Source organism: Nyctibius grandis, chromosome 5 (genome assembly GCF_013368605.1).
Source record: "Nyctibius grandis isolate bNycGra1 chromosome 5, bNycGra1.pri, whole genome shotgun sequence".
In the NCBI taxonomy this organism is placed as follows: Eukaryota; Metazoa; Chordata; class Aves; order Nyctibiiformes; family Nyctibiidae; genus Nyctibius; species Nyctibius grandis.
The window spans coordinates 47,200,979-47,226,608 of NC_090662.1; the positions used below are offsets into that span (position 1 = coordinate 47,200,979).

General features: G+C 38.2%; 1 protein-coding gene across 9 annotated transcripts in view; it reads right to left on the reverse strand.

The window, feature by feature from the left end:
- The window catches only part of PPP1R12A (protein phosphatase 1 regulatory subunit 12A), a 136,737-nt gene that overhangs the window by 56,944 nt on the left and 54,163 nt on the right, over window positions 1-25,630 (reverse strand). For all 9 annotated transcript variants that reach the window (XM_068402476.1, XM_068402471.1, XM_068402478.1 and 6 more), the window contains exons 2-3: window positions 22,603-22,733; window positions 5,392-5,510 (exon numbers count right to left, since the gene is read on the reverse strand). In XM_068402476.1, the coding sequence (XP_068258577.1) occupies window positions 5,392-5,510; window positions 22,603-22,733 (250 nt within the window). The remainder of the gene's footprint in view (window positions 1-5,391; window positions 5,511-22,602; window positions 22,734-25,630) is intronic.

The following is a 25,630-nucleotide window of genomic DNA, read 5'->3' on the forward strand; positions in this document are numbered from 1 at the left end:
AGCCAATAATTTCCCTTTGAAGACTTGGGTAGAAAAATGCTTTCCTTACTATCGGAGTGCTATGGCTTCATTTATAGGATAGCTAGTCCATCAGTTCAGAATTACTGCATAGTCCATTGTATCAACAGGGTCCCACTATATGCTCAGAGAACACAGGCAGCCTTGTCTGGGGATCTGCGGCTCACACAAGAGACACATGAAAAGATGCCTGAACCAAGGGTCACAATTTAGAAGTGTCACATATGGAGATCAGAATAACTGAAGACAGATATTGGACAATAACACTATGAAAAATCTCTTTGTTCATGTCCAACACTCCTTACAACAGAACTTGTAAAACAAGAAGATGAATTTGGATCACTGACCATGTCCTCTCCAGACAGGTCAGATTTTGGAATCTGAATGATAAAATAGGATGAGCAAACACTGCAGATCCTTCTTTTTATTAAGCCTGTAATGTAACATAGAGCTGAATTGTGTTGTGTTCTCTAACTTGTTTCTGTGAATTTAGAGTCTCCAGAGGCTCCTGGGTTTTATCCTGTTGTTAGACATGTCCTGAAAATATAATTTGATACCTGTAAAAATTAGGCATAAGAACAAACTGATGATCTGCAGAAGACTGAAGAGCTGCACAACTGGAAGGCTCTGTTTGAACTTTTCCGATAGACTGAAAGTCTGCAAAAGCAGCAAAAAGGGTGAGCTAACATGGTGATTCTCCTCGGGTTTCTAACAGAAACAAACATCAAATGTCATCACTTAAACATATCTGAAATCACAATGAACCTGACTGATCTTCCCAGGAGATCTTTTGCCACCAAACAATTGCTGATGCCAGTATGTAGGAAGCCACACTCACAGCATTAACTAAGCAACACAAAAATGAAACTATAATGACTGTAGGAATAAATACACACAAAAAGGCTGCAAGGCAAGAACGCTACAGAAAACATCTACTTAATTTTCATGCTGCATGTTTTAACTACACAGAGGTAAGATTTTTTGGCATCCATGTTTGTTTATTCTCAGAATAAATAGGCTGATCTTCCACTACTGGTAACACCGAAATGTGGCAGATCATTCCCTAGACCCCACAGTTAACTTGCATTATCAAAACTGCAGCACTGCTTTATTTTATACGAGGAGCAATGCTAAAGCTGGAGGGATAATTGCATTCAGCCACATGTATAGTCAAAGATGAAACAGTCACAATGCATCAGTGTTAATTCCACATGTCGCTCCAGTCTTCAAAAAGGGCAAGAAGGAGGACCCGGGTAACTATAGACCGGTCAGCCTCACCTCCATCCCCGGAAAGGTGATGGAACAACTTGTCCTTGGTGCTGTCTCTAGGCACATGAAGGATAGGGGGATCATTAGGGGCACTCAGCATGGCTTCACCAACGGGAAGTCATGCTTAACCAACTTGATAGCCTTTTATGAGGACATAACCCGGTGGATAGACGATGGTAAAGCTGTGGATGTGGTCTATCTCGATTTCAGTAAAGCGTTTGACACTCTCTCCCACAGCATCCTCGCAGCTAAACTGAGGAAGTGTGGTCTGGATGATCGGGTAGTGAGGTGGATTGTGAACTGGCTGAAGGAAAGAAGCCAGAGAGTGGTGGTCAATGGGACGGAGTCCAGTTGGAGGCCTGTGTCTAGCGGAGTCCCTCAAGGGTCGGTACTGGGACCAGTACTATTCAATATATTCATTAATGACTTGGATGAGGGAATAGAGTGCACTGTCAGCAAGTTCGCTGATGACACAAAACTGGGAGGAGTGGCTGACACAACAGAAGGCTGCGCAGCCATTCAGAGAGACCTGGACAGGCTGGAGAGTTGGGCGGGGAGAAATTTAATGAAATATAACAAGGGCAAGTGTGGAGTCCTGCATCTGGGCAAGAACAACCCCATGTATGAGTACAAGTTGGGGACAGACCTGTTGGAGAGCAGCGTAGGGGAAAGGGACCTGGGGGTCCTAGTGGACAGCAGGATGACCATGAGCCAGCAGTGTGCCCTTGTGGCCAAGAAGGCCAATGGCATCCTGGGGTGTATTAGAAGGGGTGTGGTCAGCAGGTCAAGAGAGGTTCTCCTCCCCCTCTACTCTGCCCTGGTGAGGCCGCATCTGGAATATTGTGTCCAGTTCTGGGCCCCTCAGTTCAAGAAGGACAGGGAACTGCTAGAGAGAGTCCAGCGCAGAGCCACGAAGATGATTAAGGGAGTGGAACATCTCCCTTATGAGGAGAGGCTGGGGGAGCTGGGTCTCTTTAGCTTGGAGAAGAGGAGACTGAGGGGTGACCTCATTAATGTTTATAAATATGTAAAGGGCAAGTGTCATGAGGATGGAGCCAGGCTCTTCTCAGTGACATCCCTTGACAGGACAAGGGGCAATGGGTGCAAGCTGGAACACAGGAGGTTCCACATAAAGATGAGAAAAAACTTCTTTACGGTGAGGGTGACCGAACACTGGAACAGGCTGCCCAGAGAGGTTGTGGAGTCTCCTTCTCTGGAGACATTCAAAACCCGCCTGGACGCGTTCCTGTGTGATATGGTCTAGGTAATCCTGCTCCGGCAGGGGGATTGGACTAGATGATCTTTCAAGATCCCTTCCAATCCCTAACATTCTGTGATTCTGTGATAGTATTAACTTTACATGCAAGTTAATCATGTGCTTTTGATGGCATCCTTAAAATCTTATTCCTGAGACAACTGTCTTGTGATTTAGTAAGATACACACTACAAATTCAGGTCCAGATTCATACCCTTTCTATTCCATTCTCATTCACAATCATTAAATATTTGCTATGATTTCATCCCTGCAGGTAAAAGCCCTTAGTTCTTACACCTTCAGACACAAATTCAGAAGGAGAGGTGCTGCACGCCTTCTTCCCTGCTTCTGTGAAACTGAAGCTCCTAAGTGGTCTAATAGCAAAACAAGTTAGGTAGAATACATATATATAAAAGCATTCATATATATATGTGTGTGTGTGTGTAAATATATATACATATATATACAAAAATATAAAATAGCATATATATATATATGTGCTATATATATAACCATAGGCTTTAGTGCTCTATTAAGACCACAAAGGCAGAAATGCTGTCAGGGATGTTCACAGTGTGGTCACTCTTCAGGACAGCATCCAGTTCCTGTTCTCCATAGAGGGAGGTCAAACCACTCTGAAGCACAGCCCTAGCAAGTTTTTTCTTATTTGACGTGGTGCCTCATTCAACAAATACATTTTTCGAATTATCTGAGAAAGACCAATCTTCTGAAAATCCTTTAGCTAGTCAGCAAGCCAACTGACATAACAATGCAAAAGGAATGCTTGGAAAATAGGTTTTCCATAGTAAATGCAATTTAGTATTTTATAACAACCTGAATTATCCGTTTATAAGCTAACAGCTAAAGTGTGGGAACACCTACATTCTTCTCAGACTTATAAAGATAGTACCATAGTTTATTGTAAGCTTTAAATATGAAATATGGAAACCATACTGAAATTTTCAGTGAATTGTGGCATTTAGTTTAGGTTCCCAATGCTAATTACACAATTGGGCTGTTCAAAATAATTAAATTTGAAAAAGAATAAAAATTAGCATGTCATGTTGAATCTCTGCATTCTAAAAATGTACACAAAACCCCCATATAATAAGTAATATTTTTTTTTAAAAAAAAGCAGTAACATATAAATAAGACATTTTGGAAGAGTTCTTTTCCCAAATAATGTCAATTTTACAAAGAACTACTACAGTCAATTAGTATAGCACATCAGTCAAGTCAAACATTTCAAAAACAACCTTAAAGAATTTAGGCTGAGGCACATTCCAGAAACAACTCTCCAGCAAAGATTGACAGTACTGTTAGAAAAGAGAACAACAACTGTATTTTTTCCAAACTAATTGAAACAGACAAATGCTAGTACAGACAAAAAAAAGATTTGCAACTATCTAATCTGATGTTCTTTGTGTTGTTAACTGTAAGAACTGTTAATCAAAATTCCATTAACACCACCAAATAATTGAATCAAAGCTTTTGTCAAATCTACAGTCTACTTCTGTATATCAGCAGGTATCTCTTATTTCCCCGCATATCATGTCATCCACTTTCTTCTTACCATTTGCTTTGGGCATTAAATGGGTTTACCCATACAAATTAAAACAGGGCAAAGCCTGAAGCAATTACTAGTTTACTGTTAAATTACGTAAATCTGTCTTAGAGATATAAATTCAATGCTACAAAAAAAGTAACATTTTCAAGGAGTAAGAAGCCTTTTAAGAGACAGGCAGGGGTCTAGAAGTAATGGAGATGCAGTCCCCTAGCATGCCTCCTATGAAGTCTCCGTCTTCACTCTGAATGTCGTTTTCCTTCAATAATTAACATAGCTCAGGCCCCATCACCCCAGTTCTTGTACAGGGAGTTCTGGGATAGCTGTGCATTTCTCTTGGACTCAAGATGGTCAGTCAAGAACAACTGAACATTCTTTCCTTTGTGGAATGGAAAAACCAGCAACTTTCAAAGACCTTTCCCTGGAAAACCCACCTGAGGATGGGAACATGGAAAACAGCAGTGTAGAACAGGAAACAAAACAGGGAAAAACTAATCAATATACTTTTCCAAAGGTCAATTTCTCTTGTAAAGACACCACTGCCAATACTGGCAATTTTCTAGGAGCAAGGTGCATAAATTTAAGGTACATATTTTTAAACAATACTGTAAAAACTTAACACCTCTATAGTGCTCTCAGAAGAGTACACAAAACCGGGAGAAACTTAAATGTTCATGATAGGTTCTCAGGCCTAAAATAAGTGCAATCTAAGACTCCTTATCCCAAGGAGTAGTTTCAGACATTTAGCATTGTAGAAGGGCATTCAAAAGTTCAGAAATAGACACAAAGGGTGATTTATGGGATACAGTATAGTTGTTTACTCTTGTTTAGTTATTCTAGGCTTTCTTGTAGTCAACGGAAAGAAACTGTTACCTTAGGCCCAGATTCACCTCATCCTAAAACTGACATCTGAGTCACCCTAGAAGTGCCTATTTTCTCTCCTCTCTCAGGCAGGAACTTCTTTAGACATAGTATAAAGCTGGAACATAGAAGTCTATATCCCAGATGCACTGAATACCATCCACAGTATCTGAACACCACCTAAATTCTGTTAAGTGAATGCAGGTATCCAATCAACACCTACGTTCAATACTTCTGACCTCTTTCTTCACAAGAGGCTGGGCTGAGTAAAAACACCTATAACAGCTTGAGTACTGTACATCGTATTTTCAATTCTCTTTAGAAAATAGATTGAGTGACTTTAAAACTCCTAATTTAGCATAAGTTTTCAAAAACATATGTAGTGTTCAATAAAAAAAAAACACCCTTCCATATTCAAAATTACCTTGTCTATTTACTTCATTTTGAAGCAGCTCTTCCATTGCCTCCTCTTCAGCAATATCTAATGGAGTGTCTCCTTCACTATTTACAGCTCCTACATGTGCTCCTTGACTAATTAAATACCTGCCAATAGAAAACCAAACTGTAAGCAACACAGTAAAGCTGATGCAAAAAAAATAGCAGCCACTAGGATATCATATGCAATGGGTATATACATGCACTCATACAATTAATAGAAACAACTATATTAGGTATAAGTAAAAAAACTCATGACTGTCTACAGTCCCTGTACGTCTTTTCATCATAATACCCATTAATACAAATAGCCCTCTGTTTGCTCTTCAGTTTGCCACAAAAACTTCCGACATGTTGAAATACATACTCGGAAGAACTGAAAGAAGAAAATGGTTAGATGATGAACAAAAGCAAACATAAGGTGAACACGGGTTGAACCACAGGCTTTCATAAGCTCCTCATATTAAGCCACTTTTCCTGGAACTTCTACATTCAGCGGCACATCATGTTTCTATACTTTGCGAGAATGATGACTCCTGGCCTCTGAGGCAGCTTCATGAAGTTAATAAAACCAGAATCATCTCTGCTCCTAACTATTCATAAGGTCAGTTTTCGGTGAGGAAAGAGGCGAGGGGGAGAAAGGAGCAGTACTTTACACTCTATTCCAATCCCACTAAGTGTTTTCTTACTTAAAGTACTACTGTCTCAGGAGTCAACAATCCAGACTGAGTGGAATTTATTTCTGAATTTCCAATTAAGTCAAATGTATCAATTCCAACAATAAGTCACAAAAGGATTATTTCATTGTATTAAACCATAAGCCTATAAAGTTACTGAGAACCTAAAGCTTAGCATATAGGCTGTTTCTAAGTAGACAAAAAACAATAATTAAAACATCAATACAGATCAGTCTTATACCTTCTGACTGTAACATTTCCACTACCCTAACAAATTCAACAGTTTGAGCCACAATAGGACTCAAAACAAGCAAAAAACTGCAAACGTACCTCTTGCCTTGAAGAGCTTAATTTACACTTTATATGTATTTGAGAAAAAACAACTCAGGAAATACTCAGACCTGAAGAACTAGTTATCCATTTGGTAACAGGTGTATGAAATCAAAAGTGCTTTCTTAACCTCACTATTGCAGAATGCCAAATTATGCAGGGGCCAATCACAAAATCACAACACTAATACAAATGCTTTAAAGTATTTCTGCTTAACTACTGCCAATTAACAATAACAGATTCCAGATCTAGAATCATATTTTCCATATCTTTATTCAATAACTCAGCATCAAGTACTCTCATACATTTCTATTTTTTTAACGTATGATTTAAATAGCACTTGTTATTAAGCCTCTGTAATTACGTCAAGATGACATAAGAACTGACAGATCACAAAATGAAAATTAATTCCCAGAAGTGTAACCATATCTCCTGGGATATGCATCATCAGCTGCCACCACTAGCTTTGATGCTGGTATGTGGTGTTGGTTTTCCACTGTTCCTCTGTGCTGCTGTGACTCTTATCTCTCTCCAGTTTAAAGATTTAACTTCTGCAGGAATGAAAAATTAATACAAAGTAACAACATTTCTGAAGATTACCAGTTGTACAGTTTTAACAGTGACACAGCCTTCCAGGTTACAGATCAGATAATTGCTATGCAGGGTGTCTGCTAAACAGGCAAAAACAGCAGTGGGGAAACTAAATTTCTTACAAAGACAGAACATTGATTCAAAATCAAAGTCAACCACTGACAAAAATATCTTTATAAAAAAATCTCAAGTCAACATGCGTGTTCTTTCAACCTGTTTTTTTTTTTTTTGTTTGTTTGTTTTTTAATATAGACATAAAAAAAGTGATGTTTAAAAAAAACCCTGATTTTTACTTGTTTCCACATAATACCTTTAGGGAAAATTTAAGCTGCTTTTGTAAGGAAAACACATTATCTCATTGAAGTGGTTGTATCTGGTCAACGAGGTCAGTAACTTATAGACACCATAAAAGGAGCAATGCATAAGTGTAGGGAATGAAAAAAGGCTACAGTGGCATTTCAGAAAGTTACTATTTAGATATATGAACAACTTCATGATTAAATGATCCTTTAAAGTAGACTCCAAAAATGAAGCTGCTTACAGACAAAAATCAGATCAGCAGAGCTAGGGGGATTAGTACAGCTGGAGAAGTCAAGTTATCTGAGTTCCCCTTTGCACGTGCTTAGAGGGCTTTGGTTCTCCTGGGTCAGCAAAGGAAGAATGGGAGAACCTGTCCCGAGTTCACAGGTTTTGAAGGGATGGGAGAAACAGAAGAAAGATGAAAGGCAGCACACTCCTCGCCAGGGAAGCAAGTAGTCCTTTCCCAACCTTCCTTCAGCCACTCCAACTAGGCCTCCCCTCTGCTATCCCCACCAAAAAATTAGCAGTGATCCCCTCAAGTAAATTAATAGTGAAAGCGCAATACTCATTATAAACCAAATTATTCAAAACCCAACTCTTTTAAAGACACCTTTTAAGCCTGGTAATGAAATCCATGTTTGTTCTGTTTTCCACATCATTCAGTAACAAATGACCCTGTCCTGGAAAAGTTTATGCATTTGTTCATCTTCATTTACACTAAAAACAGTTTCAGCAAAGCAATGACAGGGTTCAGATGGTGCATGAAGTCCCCCTGGTGCCTACAGGATTGTAGCTTTAATTAGGAAACCTAGAGCTGCCAAGGGAAAGGAGAGCAATCGTTTCAGACGTGTAGGTAACTTGACTCTGTATCATACAGAAAGGAAACAGATTTGGTAAACAAGACCAACAGAATGATGCTCTGCATTTGCAAGGTGTAGCTGAGCAGAAGCCAGTACCAGAATAATCCTAAAAATCAGTAGGTTTTGTTGGTTTTTTTTTTAAAAAAAAATTACTTTCCAAACAAATTGTACTTCAACCTAAATGTTAATTAAAAGTTATTGTATGACTTCATATATGGGTGTATTTGACATTTCAGTTATTCTGGTACCATATACTACAATCTTCACATGCAACAGCTTTATCATTGTGTGTAGGTATGTATGCATATTTAAAGAATCATCCACGTTTTGGAAAAAAAAAGGCAAATAATTGCTTGTATTTTATCTATATTAAGTAGGTGTTAACCTTCATCTTGAAATTTCATCTTTCTAAAGCAAGTAAACATAATATAACTTTAATTTCCTCAGCTAATATTTAATTGATACAGCTACATGTATGCAGTGAAAAAGAAACTGTAGCTGTGTAATAAAAAGTCCAGAACAATGTCCTTTGATACCATGTCCAGAAAAAGGTGCTTTTTTTGCAAACTTGGATGTAGTGGTAAAGTAAAAACATATATAGGACTCCCACCATCACCTACCCTCAAAACCAATTCTGGTTGAATTTTGTCTTTTGTAATTCACTTGTTGCTAAATGGTCATGTTCAACAGACAGCTACAGAAGAATAATTCAGAAAATCCAATGACAATTTATATAATATTCTGGTAGGTGCTCATTCAAAATGTAAATAAATGAGAAGAAAACAGTAGCTTGATCGATACCATGCTTATTTTTGGAGCTAAACCTTTCAAGTGTTGATATTGAAGGTAAAGGTACCTCTTTTAGACACTCTTGTGGTCTAAGTGCAGAGAACTGCAAGTATCCCAGAAATACTAGGAAAGACAAAAGCAGGAAAATAAAATAAAATCGTTCCTGATACTTTTGCCCTGATGCCTCCATGACAAGCATTATGCAGTCTGGGAAAGACTGGAAGAATAAGTTTACTTTGTGATACCACTGTTTTACGAAGGAAAAAATATTTCTATTTGAAATTTGCCTTCTAGGAATCACCGCTGTATACTCCTCAATAGCTACTACAGACTGAAATTAACAACGAAAAAAACATGAAGCATTTATTTTCTGTAATGATTATGAAACCCAGACTCTCTCCCATCATTTTATGGAAAATACATTTCAATACCTTTCATAAAGGGTTGGAATCTCAGTATCTCTGAGACAATAAATAAATAACAACCCTCTGAGACTACTGTACAAAAGCCAAACAGTCCACACCAAAACCATGCTCAGGAATTGGAAGTTAAAAATTTTACCTAGCAACTTGGCCTACATTCTGAATTAAAAATCAAACAAACAAAAAACCCTTACAGCTGACTTTTGTCAGCTATTAACAACATGCATATAGAGACACAAAGTAAAGAGAGAGGAAGACACCTCTCTCTGAAGGCAGTTACATCCAAACTTGAGTCTTATTTATGAATTTAGGAAGCATTTACTTAAGAATCTGGAAGACGCTCAAACTTTGGCTTTACTAAAGCTTGTTAGCTGCAGACAACAAGATATGCTGCAGGTAACATTTTAATATTATTTACCTCAGCAACAGAAAGAGGGGCCTATGTTTACATTCGAACCTTGCCCCAGTTCACAATATCTGGAATCAAGTTTGCAAAGGCATCAGGGATATAATTAACTTCAAGTATTCACTGAACCTGAAGGTCACCAGAACGGTGGTAAGCACAGGGCAAGGCAGAGAAGTGGCTGCTGAATTGATTCGGTTCATTAAAAATTGCTTACTGAGCTCATTGGAGACTCACTACTGAAAACAAGAGGTGCCTTCAGACTAGTCAGAAGACTGGACGGCAGTCTCCAACTCCCAAAATGTTAGCAGAGGGACCCTCCTAAAAAAATCTCTTGCTGAACAGAGCTTCAACGTGTTGTATATTAAAATAAATATGTTCAGTGTGGACTTTAAGGGAAACATGGCTTAATTGCTAGCAGGGGCACCAACCAACAGCACAACTGGTCTCCCAACAGCTTTTAGCTAACTAGCAATTTCAGCTAAACCAAGCTGCTTTTTTTTAAAATCCATAGATGGTGGAGTTTAAATTAATTCCATGAGTGTCTTAACTGAGTGATAATAGGAGCCAAAGACAGAAAAAGTGTCACTGTGTTCATGCAGCTGTGCAAACCATCATTTGAAGAAACAATGAATGAAAAAAAAAATTTGGTTTGGGTCTGGTTTGGTGGGGTTTTTTTATTTTGCAGCAAAAATACTTACAGGCAAGGCAAGCAAAGCTATACCTACCTGCATATACGGCATATCAAGAGATAAAATCACAGCTGCTATGTGATTCTTGAATTTTTAAGGTGCGCTTGACATATTAAAGAAAGGCCTAGCCTTTTTCTTTAAAAATCTTAAATAATACAAACTTGAAACAAATACAATAGCATTAGAACAACATTGTGCTAAATTCTGTTGTGGTACATAGTACATATATGCCCTGTGTCAGTGGGCAAGTTTCAAGGAAAATGTAGTCGGTGGAACACAAGTGAAGGGCCAGCACCCAGCCACCCCTCAAATACTCTGTCATGCACCCTCACACAGTCACGCTCACTTTTAAACACATTATTCAAAACCCATATATATGTAATAATAAAAAGTCACCATTTCACTATTTTTGAAATATATATGGTAACACTTGTAAGCACTTCATGGAGAGTGTTAAAATGCGTGCAACACGGGGCAGGTGGCCAGCAGGTCTCGCAAGGCATGGAGGAGCCCTCCTTGCCTGGGCAGGCGGCACCCCGCACAGCACCCTGCTCTGCACAGTAGGGGATGTCCTCACCCTCCTTAGTGACAACGTATGGATAATTTCTCTTGTCCTCCTTTCTCCACAGCTGAGCTACTCCTGCAGCTATCTTTTCTCTTCAATCTACAATTTATAGAAGAAAATGGAGACTCCACGTTCAATACTGGAACCAAAGCTGTAAAATTTTAATTGGGCCAAAAACACTTTCTCCTGCATCATATTAAGACCAATGTAGAAGAAATCAAATAACTTGAAAAACAATTAAGTCAAACTCATAGGGATGTCTTATTCAGGCACTCCGCAAAATGCCATCCCACGCTGTCAGTCGCTGCTGTGCCTCAATCTTCTGCCTCTACACATTTAGATTTTAATACAGACTGACATAAGAAGACAGGCTTCTGTGATGGCATTTAAATTAAAATCAAATCATGATAAAACTCAGGCACTTTTAAGGTTATGTTTCTTTGCAAATTCCATATGATTCTCACTCGCATCTTTCTCTCTTGGGAAAAAAATGCTGCAGCACTTTCTAAATAGGCATGCTCCCCCTATGAGCAGCATGATCAGGCAGCAGCTACATGAAACACCAAGTTAAGTAAGGCTGATTAGGATTATTTGGCAAAACTACATAATTATTATGTGATGATGATTTTAAGACAGCTGACACCAACAAGAGATCTGAGGTGAATTTATGATTTCCTCTTGCAGAACACAAGAGCTGAGAACTTCAGATAGCTAGAGATGTTTAAAAAAACGAATGCAAGAGCTCCTCCAGATAGCAGCAAATTCAGCTTCTGATTCTCCCTCGTGAAGCTGTTACGAAAGGCATCTTGGACAGACACACATCTTTGCTTCAAAACTGTCAAATACTCCCAAAGCTATCAAAGTAGTATGACACAGAGATGAGAAAAAAAATTCCCCCTATGCAAACAGCACTTTCTATCCATTCTAAATACTGTACCTCTATGAAAAACATATTTATGTTTATGAAGCCAAGACTCCACAAAGTACCAACACACCACTGAGCTCTGCACATAGCTGGCTGTCCCTAGCCTCCACTGCAACTTGCATGCCCAAGGAAGTACAGTAACTAGACTCACATCTGTTTTCATTCTTGGCGTGCAGGAGCATAGAAGAAACAGTATAGATAACAGTATCTGGTTAGTCTTAGTCCTCCTGTGTTCCAAGAAACCTCTGAAAAAAGCCAGCAACAAGCTCTAGAAATATTTGTACGTAGGCGGCCACCTAAACATTAACAGTGCAAAGATGGAACAGGAAAAATTCCTACTTGCAGCATATGAAAAGCAACTAAGCCTTCATATTTTACCATATCCATATAGAGGAAAGACATATGAGAGGTGGCAAAGCAATGTTTAGGCAAAATTAAACAGTGACTGAGAAGAAGAAAGTAGGAAACATGAAGAAAGCCATATAGAGAAACATGCTATAACCAACTTACCAAAAAAAAAAAAAAAAAGGAAGAAGAAAAAAAAAGAACTGGAGCCTGGTAATGACAGGATGAATACAGGGCAAAACCTTCAGCAGGAAAGAAAGAAAGCAAAACAAAAAGTATTTTTAAAGTGTATATCAAATGTTAATTTCATTATGCACTTTGTGAACAAGAGTTTTTCTCCCTTACTTTGAAGTCTGCACCCTCTAGTGCAAAAATGAAGGCTGAGTTTGAAAACTATCTTGTTGCAGCTGCAGAAGAGTACATACAGTAACTCTAGCTCACAATGCTCTCTATGCTCAGGATGCTTTCCTTAGCAAGTCTCCAAGCTTTAGTGCTGATTTACGGAAATGTCGTCAAGGTGAATACCTGGGATTGGGTTACATTGGATGAAAAGAAGAGGTAACAACAGCATGGAGGCAGAAAAGGAGGAGGAAGAAGGAAAACCATGCTGCTGCCCGCCTTCCTCAGCTAACTCCTCACCAAAAAGAGATGATCACACCACTAGCTCACCGCCCCTCCTGCCTTGTGCCAAGAGTAGCATTGCTGTATTTGGCTAGTGTAGCACCACAAATTCTGATTTTTAACTGCTCCTTTCTATTTCAGTGGAAGTTGTGAGTATGGACCTAACTTAACAAGCTTATTTTCCTCCAACAGCCACGTGTTGGCATTTGTATCAGAAAAAATTTAAACAAAGGTAAACTCTTTTACTGTGCTTAAACAGATATTAGCAAATATGATCGCTACATCACAGAACTTATCTTGTTTGCAATTATATCATGCAATAATATAGTGACCAAATCTCTCTACAAAGCAACATTACTATCACAGTGCAGCTTTTAGCATCACACAGTAGTACTGAACTCAGTCTGAACATTCAGGGGTGACCTCATTAATGTTTATAAATATGTAAAGGGCAAGTGTCATGAGGATGGTGCCAGGCTCTTCTCAGTGACATCCACTGACAGGACAAGGGGCAATGGGTGCAAGCTGGAACACAGGAGGTTCCACTTAAATTTGAGGAAAAACTTCTTTACGGTGAGGGTAACTGAACACTGGAACAGGCTGCCCAGAGAGGTTGTGGAGTCTCCTTCTCTGGAGACATTCAAAACCCGCCTGGACGCATTCCTGTGTGATATGGTCTAGGTAATCCCGCTCCGGCAGGGGGATTGGACTAGATGATCTTTCGAGGTCTCTTCCAATCCCTAACATTCTGTGATTCTGTGATTCGTTAGGTATCAGCAATCTGCAATTCATAGCTGTTGTTTACCTGTCCAGTCCACTTTGAACTTCCTTGAAAACACATTTCTTCGAAAAGAAACTCTTACTCTTCATTCAAATTTGATAAGCAGTACCTCATCTATAATCAAGAGGTTTCAAGTAATTCCTTTTTTATACTTTTTTCCTGTCATACCTGCCATTTATAAAAAAACCTACATATTTGTGTCTTAGTATCTGACTTGTATCCAAATAACTCACTCTCATCAATGCACAGCAGCCTTATGTCTCTAGAGATACCACACTATATTTATATGGATTTCAGAAGAATTCAAGCAGCTTTTATCCTGCCTCAGTTAGGGAAAAGACTAGAAAAATACACACAGATTAGGATCATTTGCACCGAAATGACATAGTTTAGGATATCCAACAAAAGACATAGCTGTAAGAAAGGATAAGTAGGTCTTAAGTTGCTTTAGTGTCATTAGAAAGTCTACTGTACGTGGCAGAATAGGGTCAAACTCACAATAGAGAAATACACTCAAGTAAAAGCTGAAAGAAAATAAAAACTGAGATGTACAGAAGTGAATCTACACCACATCCATGTTTTCTCCTAGAAAATAACACTCAAAACCAACTTTACTGTGAATTAAATTATTTCTATATCTGATAACTGAATAAATACTATATTCAGTATCTAATGGCACTAACAATTCCATAGATTCCATAGTCTAAGAAGAATCTATCGCTGCCTCTCTCTAGAACAGCAATTTTGAGTTAGTTGATGAGGCCCTCATAAGTGACGATACGCCATACTTACCAAGCACTTGCTTAATTCAAGACCTGGTTGCTCACGTATCTAGAGCTGCTCTCCCATGTTTCAGTCACACCTAGAAAATAGGAGTCGATCGGTGGCAACAGGCAGTTACAAGCCATCATCCAGGGAGAACCTGATGTGTTATGTTTCTCGGGAGTGTACCCGAGCTCCCAGGCTTCCATATGTATCGCTCTTCCATATGTCTTCTCTTCCACATGTACCACATTGAACTTCAGAATTCATAGGTCAGATTCTACTCTAAATTGTCCTCAGGACACCAATAAAACCAATGCTCTGTGATAAACAAGTAAGATCTTTCCTATGCATATCACTTCTCAAAGCAGCACGTTTTTTTTAGACATGAGCTGCACTTTCAAATTCTTTTTCAGCCAAAAATTAGAGTGCTCTGAGCTTTACATTGGGCATCAGTCCCTTGACTTTTCACTAGATCCAATGAACTGCTAACGCGTATTAAAAGAAAAAAGATACTTCCCACTAAATCGTATGTCCCTGAAGAAGATATCTCTGAACTTAAAGGTCTAGTAGATTTACCTTTAGAAGAACAGAAATGCAATGTACTTACTAACAAATATTTAGGGTCACAAGTGGAGATGCACACAGTAATCTAACATGAAGAAGACAGCTATACAGCACACACTGTTTTTGTGCACCCTAGAGTGACCAGCTCTCCTAGACTCCCTCAGTTGAACAAACAGGTATCAAATCAGTTAGGTCCTATAACTTCCTCTAACCCATCAACCATATCTCACTATGTATTTCTGTCAGCTGGTTTTTATCCAAACATCAGATCACACCTACACAGTAGATTAAACTCTACCATATAATGACATGATTTCAAAAAGGGAATTTCATCGTCAACCTAAACAACTTAATTAGTGTTTCATTATTCTTAGGATGTACACACGTACAGCAAAAACATGTTGAAAACAGTAGACTGCCACAGTACATCTTCATAAAAGAAAATACCGATACTAGTTCACTGATCTTCTCCCAAGTTTCTCCATTATTTTCTCTAATGGAATTTAGCTTTATCCTTGCAGATACCTAATACAAGTTCAGAGGAGGAGGAACTTTTATGTTGCTGATAAAGAATGAGCATCTCACTTTGATCTGAAGGAAAAAAAAAAAAAGACTACCATACTAGCATATTTTCTCTCCCATTAACTTTTTTTCCCAATCTGTTTTTCCAGAACGAAACAAGGCAGCAAATAGAAATGAATTAACTGAAACAATCTTCCAAAGCCTGCAGTGACCTTTTTGCAGCTCTCAAAACAAACATTGAATCTTTATCAGTATCACCTCGTAAGAAGTCAGTCATTCTTCTAGAAGAGCTGTTCTTTGGCTGGGAATAAATCTTCTTTCCCTGCTTTTAATTTGTCATGTGGCTTGTTTTATAATACAACCTTCTCATTTCCTGAGTGGGTTGTATCAAGTTTCGTCTTTGGTCCTTTTTCCTTTTAATTCTACTCCTCTAGTTAACATTTCCTTGTGTCATATAAAGTAATATCTTGAATCCTGACAAAAACGTTCATTCACCTTGTAGCACCTCTATCAGACCAAACCCCGCAATAGTTTGCATAATCAGTTTGTGTGGGGTTTATATCAGACCACCAACTTCACCTTGTCATTCACAAATCAAAACTTCTGATTACTCTCCAAAGATCCATTTCTAAATGGATCTCACTAATAACACCCCTTTATACTCAGCTAAAACCATAACTGGGAACAAAGCTAAAGCGGATGGGAGCCAGCCGTGATATTTTTATCAGTCAGCTTTGCCAAAGTAATGTCTTGGTCTTCTAGGATTATAATGGGTTACAACAAAAGAGTTTAGATTAAAAACACTCGAGTAAGTAATAGCTCCAGATGATCAAATTATTAAAACTTACAGAGAAATGGATTAGAAACAACTGCTTTGAAACATATTTCATGGCACCACCACCCTCAGATATCGTAGAAGAACATTCAACAGTACCAGCTGGTTCAGGCTCATGAGGTGGGAGATGAAGGAGGGAACTCTGCCTCAGCACAGGCAGCTCTCCACAGCCAGGCTTCTGATCAGAGGTACAAGCTATATCTGAAAAGCAGCCCAGACTTTTTTTTTTATATCCATGTATCTATGCTAACTGCTGCTGGCAGCTTACTGATCCAAAAGAGAATAAACCCTCCAAACCCCCGAAGGCTAGTATTACGCTAATAGTTCCCACATCTTTGTATGATCATTAGATAATGCAAAAGAGGGGGTAAGAGGCTGTGGAGGAGGGAAAACCAAGGAGAGAAGGGAATGACTGCCTACTTCTGCAGTAGACTCAAGTTAGATCACATTAAGCATATTGTGAAACTGCACTGAATTCCCTTTACTAGCTGTTGCCAAATGAGCACTGGTCCTATCCTTGTACCATGGGCAGGAATCACTCCCACCCAGCACCCGCAGCTTTCCCCGCAAGGCAATTAGAGCTGTAAGTAAACCACCTATCACTGAACATCTACGTATTCAACTACAGGTCTGCAGGACTGTCTCTCACTCCTCCATACACCAGACAATGATCACTCATTTAGTCTTAATGGACTGTTACTAAAATAGAGACATCCCGGGACAATGGCTTGCTGAGGTTCATCAAACTAGTATGGCTGGGTTCACTTTCAGGTGTCTGGAGTCTTGAAAACCAGGTGGGCGTCAGCAGCAAGGCAGTGGTTACACACAAGCCTTTTAAAGTCTGCTTTAAATATTAGGGGAAGGAGGGGATACAACATCGGAAACTTTGGGCAGGAAGGAAAGCAGGTGAGCTGGGTTTTAGAGAAGCGGAGTTGGTCAAGGTGCTATTCTCTTCCTAAATGAACTGAGTGAGGAGGCTCTGAACTTAAGAAGTTATTATCTTTCTAACTGTAATCGTATGCTTCAGCCTTTCAAACCTGAAAAACAAAGAAGGTGTATTTTGAAACTGTGCTAAGTCTTAGGATCTCTATGTGTAACTACGTGTATCAAACACGCCTCCCACACATAAAAGCAAGCATACTGAGTTAGACCAAACATCCTTTTAACATCTAGCCTGTCTCCAAAAGTGAGCACATCTTCAAGGAGAACAAAAACGGGGCAAATACACGCTACTTTTCCTGTAATACCCTTCCAGTCTCTAGCTACTTTCACAGATTTTCTGAATCTGATCCCATTTGTACGTATGTATTCTGCATTTGTATTTTTTTATGTATCCACCCTCAGTGGATTTCTCATCCCTTGAACTCATGTGAAATTTCAGTATCTACAGCAATATTTGGCAAACTGTTACTCAGATGTAGCACCCACTGCATGAAGGTGTAAAAACCCTATTCTTCCCTTAGGAGACATCTCCCTCCCCCTCATTTTCTTTGCACAAAAGTGTAACTGTCATGGACTTCTCTGGTATTTTTGAAAAATGCTTTTCTTACACTTGCTGGAAGATGCACCTTCTTTCATTCTGGGGAAAATGAAAAAAGCATTTGTATGTAAGTAGTAAAACCGTATTATAGCCTCTAAATACTTGCAAACAAGTTTCGAAATACATCAATTACGCACTCACAACTAGGCACGGTACAAATCCCACAAGAAAATACTTTTTTAACACAAACTTTAATTCTTGAACAGAAAAGAAATTTCTACCATTTCAGATTTATTTTACATTAATCTGGTAGAATACAAAACAGAATACAAAGCAGAGAGAAATAAAAAAGTAAGCATTTTAAAATTCTTTTTCTTAAATGCCACTTTGTACTATTTTTCCTGCTCTATTACATTTTTTGCATCCTAAAAAGTAATTTGTTTATTCCCTGATACTGAAATAATATACAAGCTTTTAAACTGTAGAAGAGATCTATCAGATAAAAAAATTCATTATATACATCCAAATAGTTTTACAAGAGTTTTACAAAGGTAAATCTAAGGGTCCTACCCATTAAATACCATCTTAAAGAATGCACACAAAATTTCTGTTTAAGTCCTCCTGCATTAAAGTTTGTTTCCACATAACTACAATTTTTCAAAGCATTTAATACTGACTTTTTAATGCATACTAACACAGTGGAGGAAAAAAGGCTCCTTTGTGTAAACCTTTCTGTATATGAAAAAAATTAAGAAGAACAGAAAAAGAGAACATTCTATACAAAAACCACCTGTTTTGGCAATTTTGAAGAATTTTCATTTAAAATATGTTCATATTACAATTACTTGTAAGATAATTCACATGACCATAAACTAGATGAACACTAACTTAAGTAGGCAATTCTAAAATTAAACTATTCAAAGAATTTCCAGTAAGCTGAAGCACTCCCAGCATTTACAGATCTCAGAAACATCAACAGAAACAAAAGAAGCAGTTTCCCTCCATGGCAGAGGTTTTGCTTTTACAGCACAACTCTCCATCTGCAACCAGCTGACACTTCTTTTCACACTAAACTACGTTCTCGTGCTGTATTTCACCTGAAGTGGGTTTCTACAAGACTAACATTTCTTAAACTGGAAGATGCATTTTTTAGAGGAGATGGGAAGCATATTCAAGAGAAGGTGGTTGTTCCAGAGGAGAATAAAAGTGAAATGGGGCAGGAGATGTTGCTGGGAGAAGATGCCATAGGACTGGTGAACACAGTGGAGGATGACAGGGAATATACCTGCACTGAGAAGCCCACTGGCCAGACAGCACAGTTAGTGAAAGCAAAATAAAAACCCCAATGAGTGCGGACCATGCCACCAATTCACTCAGCCCATTAGCAATTAGCATGGGACTAGTGCCAAAACATGGCTGAAGTGGTGGCTCCCTGAGATATCCAGGGTTTTTTCGGAGAAGCTCCCTACCACCTACATATCCGGTACTTCTCCCAGATCTCCAGCACACGGTGCACTCACCCAGGAACATCTGAGTAGCAGCAGGTGCTATTTAAGAAGAATGTGTTCATTGAGAGATAATCAGGTGTTCAGTGAAAGCACAGCGAGATGGGAAGGTTCCTGCACTGAACAAATGGGCAGGCACCATTCTGTATTAACCCAGAGTGACTCCCCGTCATTCCCATTTCCTGTACATAATAGGAAATGGGTGTTAGTAGCAAATGGATGGAACACACAGGACAGCTGAACTGTGACATTGTTTGTGTACTGATTCAATCACAGAAGCAATCTGAACAGGAACCTTTCTCACTCTAAGAAAGTACATTTTAACCACCCCAAATATAATCCTATGGAAGTCAAATGAGCACCAGAAGAAAAACTATCATAAAGATTGTACTACAAAGGTTTGTAACGATTAATTTTTTTTTCATTTTGAAAGCAGAGCCAAGGTTTCACATCCTATTAACAGATCCGCAAACTCCAACACACCCCATCTCAGTTACATTTCATAGACTCTAGCCCTAGTGATGATGAATCATGCAAGAGGTATCATGCCAAGTTAACAGAACTTCTGCTTTCTTTCCCCCTCTTTTAAGACCACAAAATGATGTACACGCATACATGAAGAATGTTAAGGTTGAAAGGGGAACAAAGTCAACATACAGAGGACATACCTAGTGCTAGAAAGTCCCTAAATTACATTCTAAACATAGAAATGCATTTCGTAACAGAAAGTATCTCCATCTCCTAGCTCTGTTGCTTTCTTAGACATAATTTTAGATTTTCAGACATGAAAACCTGAAATAATGAAAGTATGCTATCATGCCACATTTTTGTTATGAATTGTAAAAATACAAGCACTGTAAACAAAATCAATACATTACCTACATTTGCATATTTGGAGGATTTTACTATTTCAAGAGAAATAAATTCCAGCTATTTACACCTGAAGGAAGCCCTAAGAAGACTTAAGATGGCAGCAGAGGAAGCAGAAATAGATTGCTGAGTCTCCAATCTGAGAAGCTCTACAAAGCTGTGCAACAGGCAGCTCCACAGGAGGAGAAAGCGAAGGACAGGTCAGACTCTCCCCAGCTCTTCATTAAAAAAGTTAGGAAACACCAGAACCCATTCCCTAACTTTCTTCTCTCTTGCACCTTGCAAGAAAATAGGAAATGAACAGAAGCTGTTCTGTACAAAAATGCTAGTCCATATCATATACATCAGAGAGATGACAAACTATTAGCTGGAATCTTTTCAGAACTGTATATATAAGCTCCATAATTTACGAAATTAAAAGTTCCCTTCCATGAACCAGAAAATTTAGTGCTAAAAATGAAACATAGCAGATTCAGCCACAAACACACACTCTCATGTTTCCCAAGAAAGATGCATCCTCACTAAAGCAAATGCTGGACCCAGTGTTTACTATGGGCCAAATAAAAATCAAATTTCTATCCTCTGGTAATTTATTGTATCATCCTTTCATCTTCCCCCAGTTTTGCCTCAGCTGTAAATTCTGCTGTCAGTTTTGTAAATTATTTGAAGCTGAGCTCCTGAAGCAGCAGTTTGAAGAAAATCTGAACTCTACAGGCCTCATCAGATATAAATATTGCACCATTCCGGTTAGTTTAGCCTTCTCAGTTGTACATGGAAATTTGTTTCAACAGCTTATCTTCAAAACTCCTTGCACCTGAAAAACTCTGCTCTTCCAACAGCTTAGATGTCCCATATCCCACAGAATTATACTCCAATAATCTCACTTCTTTAAAGGATACCTAGAGAAAATATGCAGACAGGTCTTGTGCCAGTCTGAGAGAATGAAAAACAGACGACAGTCTTCAGCGATGTTACACATTTCAGATACTCAAGTCAATAGTGAAAAACTGTCTTGCGGACAAGAGACATCACTCTTTCTTTCCTGAACATCTGCCTACATTAGGCTGCAATGCCAAACCAATAACATTTATTCAACTTTTTCCTATTGTGGAAAAAGGCAGGTGTTTTACCTTCACTAAACTGAAGAAAGGCTTATATTATCTCAGTTTGTAGGGCAATTCTTGTCATAGTATAGCCAACAAGTAAACACTTCAGTGTGCATGCAAGAGAGATGACAGCACCAAATATCTGCACAGTGTAGAAAGGCAGATTACAGAAGCTAACAGTCAGTGTCCCAGTTATAGAAAGGATATACAAAGCACTTCACTCTATGAACACCCAAAAAAAAATTTTTTCCCAGTGAAAACGATATACAAAAGTGTCTCCAGAATTTTTCCTTTCCCTTAAGATTCAAGCAATTAAACCTCTCAAACTCACAGAACAGAACATCAATAAACTATCCCCTAAACTTACAATTTCCATCTTTCACCACTGTAATTACTACAGTAACGTAATTATGTGATAAAATACTACTTTATATTTTTTCCAAGTCTTACACTGGATTGGACGTCACACTGTGTTTAGCAGAATTAATGAAGTCTGTGTTTACCCAAAGGGTCTTAAGAAAGACGCTATTACCTTCTTTACTGCAAGAACAGTGTGTTGAAGAACACACAAGAACACCATATGCCACACATTTTCTCAAATCAATCATTACTTCAGGTTAAAACAGACAACCCCTGGAAAAATTTTATTTTAGCATATCTTCAGTGACCCTCAACAGGCTTCAAAAATAAAAAACCACTCCCGGAATTTAGTACTGAGTAAGCTTTGACTAATACTGTAACAGGCATCTAACTTCAACTGTAAGATTTTGCTCCACAGCCAAAACAATTAGCAAAAGTCACCACTTTATACCAGACCTGAAAAACAAAAGTTTCAAGACTGTAAAAACAATTGCAAAATTAATACCCTACACATAGACTTATCCTGGGATAATATTTCAGACTACTAATAAAATCTATATTTGAACTTCTTCCCCATGCCTCCTCCCATAACAACCATTTTACAAAAGAAAATAATTTTTAATAATCATCTGACAGTCATGAACAGTCTTAAATGTTTACACCTTATAGCTAATAAGATACAACATAAGAAAGCTAGGAGGAGAAAATGCAGTGCACAAATAGACACACAGCACACTTCACAACCAACACAGAATATGAAAGCATTCTCTCTCACTATTTGTCCTAGAAGCAACTGAAAAGACAATTTATGCATGCCATTTGCTTATAGTGCCCCTCTAACAATGTATTAGCAAAATATATGTATTTCAAAAAATAGAGGAAAAAGCCTTACTCTGCTATATCAAGATATCCACAGGAAGCAGCTGCATGTAGAGGTATCCAGCCTTCATTATCTGGTTGATTAATATTTGCTCCATTTTCCACCAGAAATTTCACCATATCTACGTTATCATCTATACAAGCCTATAAAGAAAGAAAGATTTAAGAAATAAGTTCATATTAAAGCTGTTCTACAATACTGTGCATCTTTAAGCAACATCTTCAGGAAAAAAGATACATATTTTCAGGTCTGATGAGGGAGTAGGGTTTATTTGTTGGGGTTTGACAGCAAGACAGGAAGAATTTGAGAGAAAAGCAGCAGGTGTTACAGTTTTGTAAAAAAAAAAAATATCCTTAAATAAATGAATTCAAACAGAGTTTCACAAAACCAACAGATATGATTTCCTCAGGTAAATTTGCTCCAGTTTCCTGAGGAGCCACTTACAGTCCCCACTGCAACCTTGCTCCCCAGTACAAAGAGGCTCCCTTTATAAAGCCCCCAGGCCCTCGCCCTCGCTCCATCCCAGGCCCAGCTCACTCACTTGAGTGGATACCACAACTGAATAAACAGCTACACCATGAAGTAGAATTGTGACCAAGAGGTGGGGAGCAGTTTGGAAAACAATACCATAATGTGGTTTTAATTATAATGCAGTCAAGACTACGGAGTATGGAAGGGGATGCTACGTTGCGTTTCAACACCCCCCTGCCGTTTTCTACTGCAGCATATTCTATTACCACCATATATCTTTTAATAGTCTATTAATCACTGCTGTTTATAAACTTACTTGAGAATCAGTCTGGCACATTGCAAAGATGTTATCATTTGTGCACATCTCTCAACTACCAAGCAAACAGTGTTGCCCAGATGCAAAACTACTGCTGCTCTCCAGATCTCCATCTTGACTGGCTCCTATTTTGCCTTTCTTCTCTGCGTTTGAGTATTTTTCTCACAGGGTGCTCAGTGAGTTTTCTTGCCAGCTTCCCTACTGCTGCCCTTAAAAGGTCAGAGCAACAGAGAGAAAAGTCCCTCTGCATTTCAGGACAGCAAGGACTCAAAACAGCTAGACCCCACAAGACTGGTATTAATTTTTTAGCTTAATAAATCAACAATATTACATAACCAGAAGGCTGAAACAAGAACTTTTACTGCTGGACTCTTAAATCCTTCTAGAGAATTATGCCTCTAATGAAATGCAATTAAGGTATAGATTTTACTTTTCAGAATACCTCTACAGAAATAAAGACTGAAAATTATATACTGCTTTATCATGGCAAAAAATCTCAGATTTCCTTATTTAAGCAATTGTGCCTTCCAAGATGAATCCTGACGCTTTCCTCCATTCTGTAGTGCTGAGGTAACAGCTACACCTTGAAGGAGATGTGTTGCTGCCCTGTTTAACCAGCCAAACAAAAACAGCAAGAAATTATCCCTCTTTGACCCCATTTGCTTTAGTTAGGCATGAACTTAAGGCTTTGTTTAGAATGTAACACAGAACTGTTTTAACAACGAGTCTCATCTGGGCTTGTTCATCCATAAACTTGCAGCTAGACTGCAACTAGACTGCAGTATACTGCTTGCATTATTTGTTTTTCAATTAAAAAAAAACACATTATTGAGTGAAAACTTTCAGAAGCATTCCTAACTTTTCAGGTATTCTTGAAAACTGCCTTTATCCCTAAAATCAGCAATTCTTTTAATAAAATAATTTACAAACATATGCCAACAATAGAGACTACAAATTCCTCAAGCATATTGTCTTCAATTTCTTCCACTTATCATCAGTGTACAATGCTTATATGCTAGTAACAAGCTCTGCAAGAAAAGAATCACCTCTCTTTGCAAGGCATTTTGTTACTTAAATGAAAAGGAACTAAATGCAAGACATCATTAACTCAGTTCAGGAGGAAAACAAATTCAAGAAATGCAGATGTTTACACTTAACAGAAACACTAACCTAGCCATATTTCACACATGCCATACATCCAGTTTTTCTGGATATCCAGTTTGCCTGACCATTGATATCCTATGCATAGTATAATATTCACCAATTTATTATAAGGAAAATAAATTTATATCAGAAAACTTTTAAATTGCCTAAGCATTTTATAGATCTTTTAATATTACATTTCAATATGCTGCATACTTGTGTATCTTAAAATCCCCTAAAATTCATAATCTGTGAAAAAAAGGATATCTTAAAGTTGATCAGCACTATTAAAAAAAAAAAAAAAGCCAGACCATCTGGTTGTAACAGAACCCAACACAGAACAATCCTTGCCCATTTTTCAAGTATACATAAGAAAAACTGGCAAGACATACTCATAAAAATACTGTTGCTAAGTGAATCAAAAGCTTACATATGCAGCACATTAAAAGACATATGACTAAGTGGCTAAAAATATTTGACCAAATTTGGGCAGTTTATTGTGCCATACATGGCAAGAATCAGGAGAGCTCAAATACACTTCTCATGTATTATCAGAACTCGCACATTCATGACAAACAAAGATAAACAATCTGTGAGATTATATATATTAGGATGATAGAAGAATAACTATTAAGATAATAAAAGAATTTATTGCATATGCAAATAGGAGAGTACTTGCATTACTAGTGATCACATTTGTGAGGTTTAAATACTGTTCCTCATAACTGATTATACATTCTGAACAACTGTTCTAACAGTTTCATTACGGGGCAACAGGAGCCACAGAAGCTGAAGCTGCTGAAATGAAAGACAGTTGTATAATTTAAAAAATACGACCTATGAGCTTCCTTGGAATAAAAATTACTTAAAAATTAGCCTTGTACCTGAAATACTTTATAGAAAACCCACTGTGGCCTCCAAGAAAGTTATTACCTAACTTAAGGTGAAGAAAAGCAAATGCAATTGATCCTATTGCTGAAGAACATGTATATAATATGTCCTATTTCTCCTTGTCCTCTTTTTCCCCTGAACAGCACCGCAGGTGTTTGAGGGACTCTATCACTCTCAGCACTTTCCATATGAAAGACACCTCTGACTATCAGCAGGTAC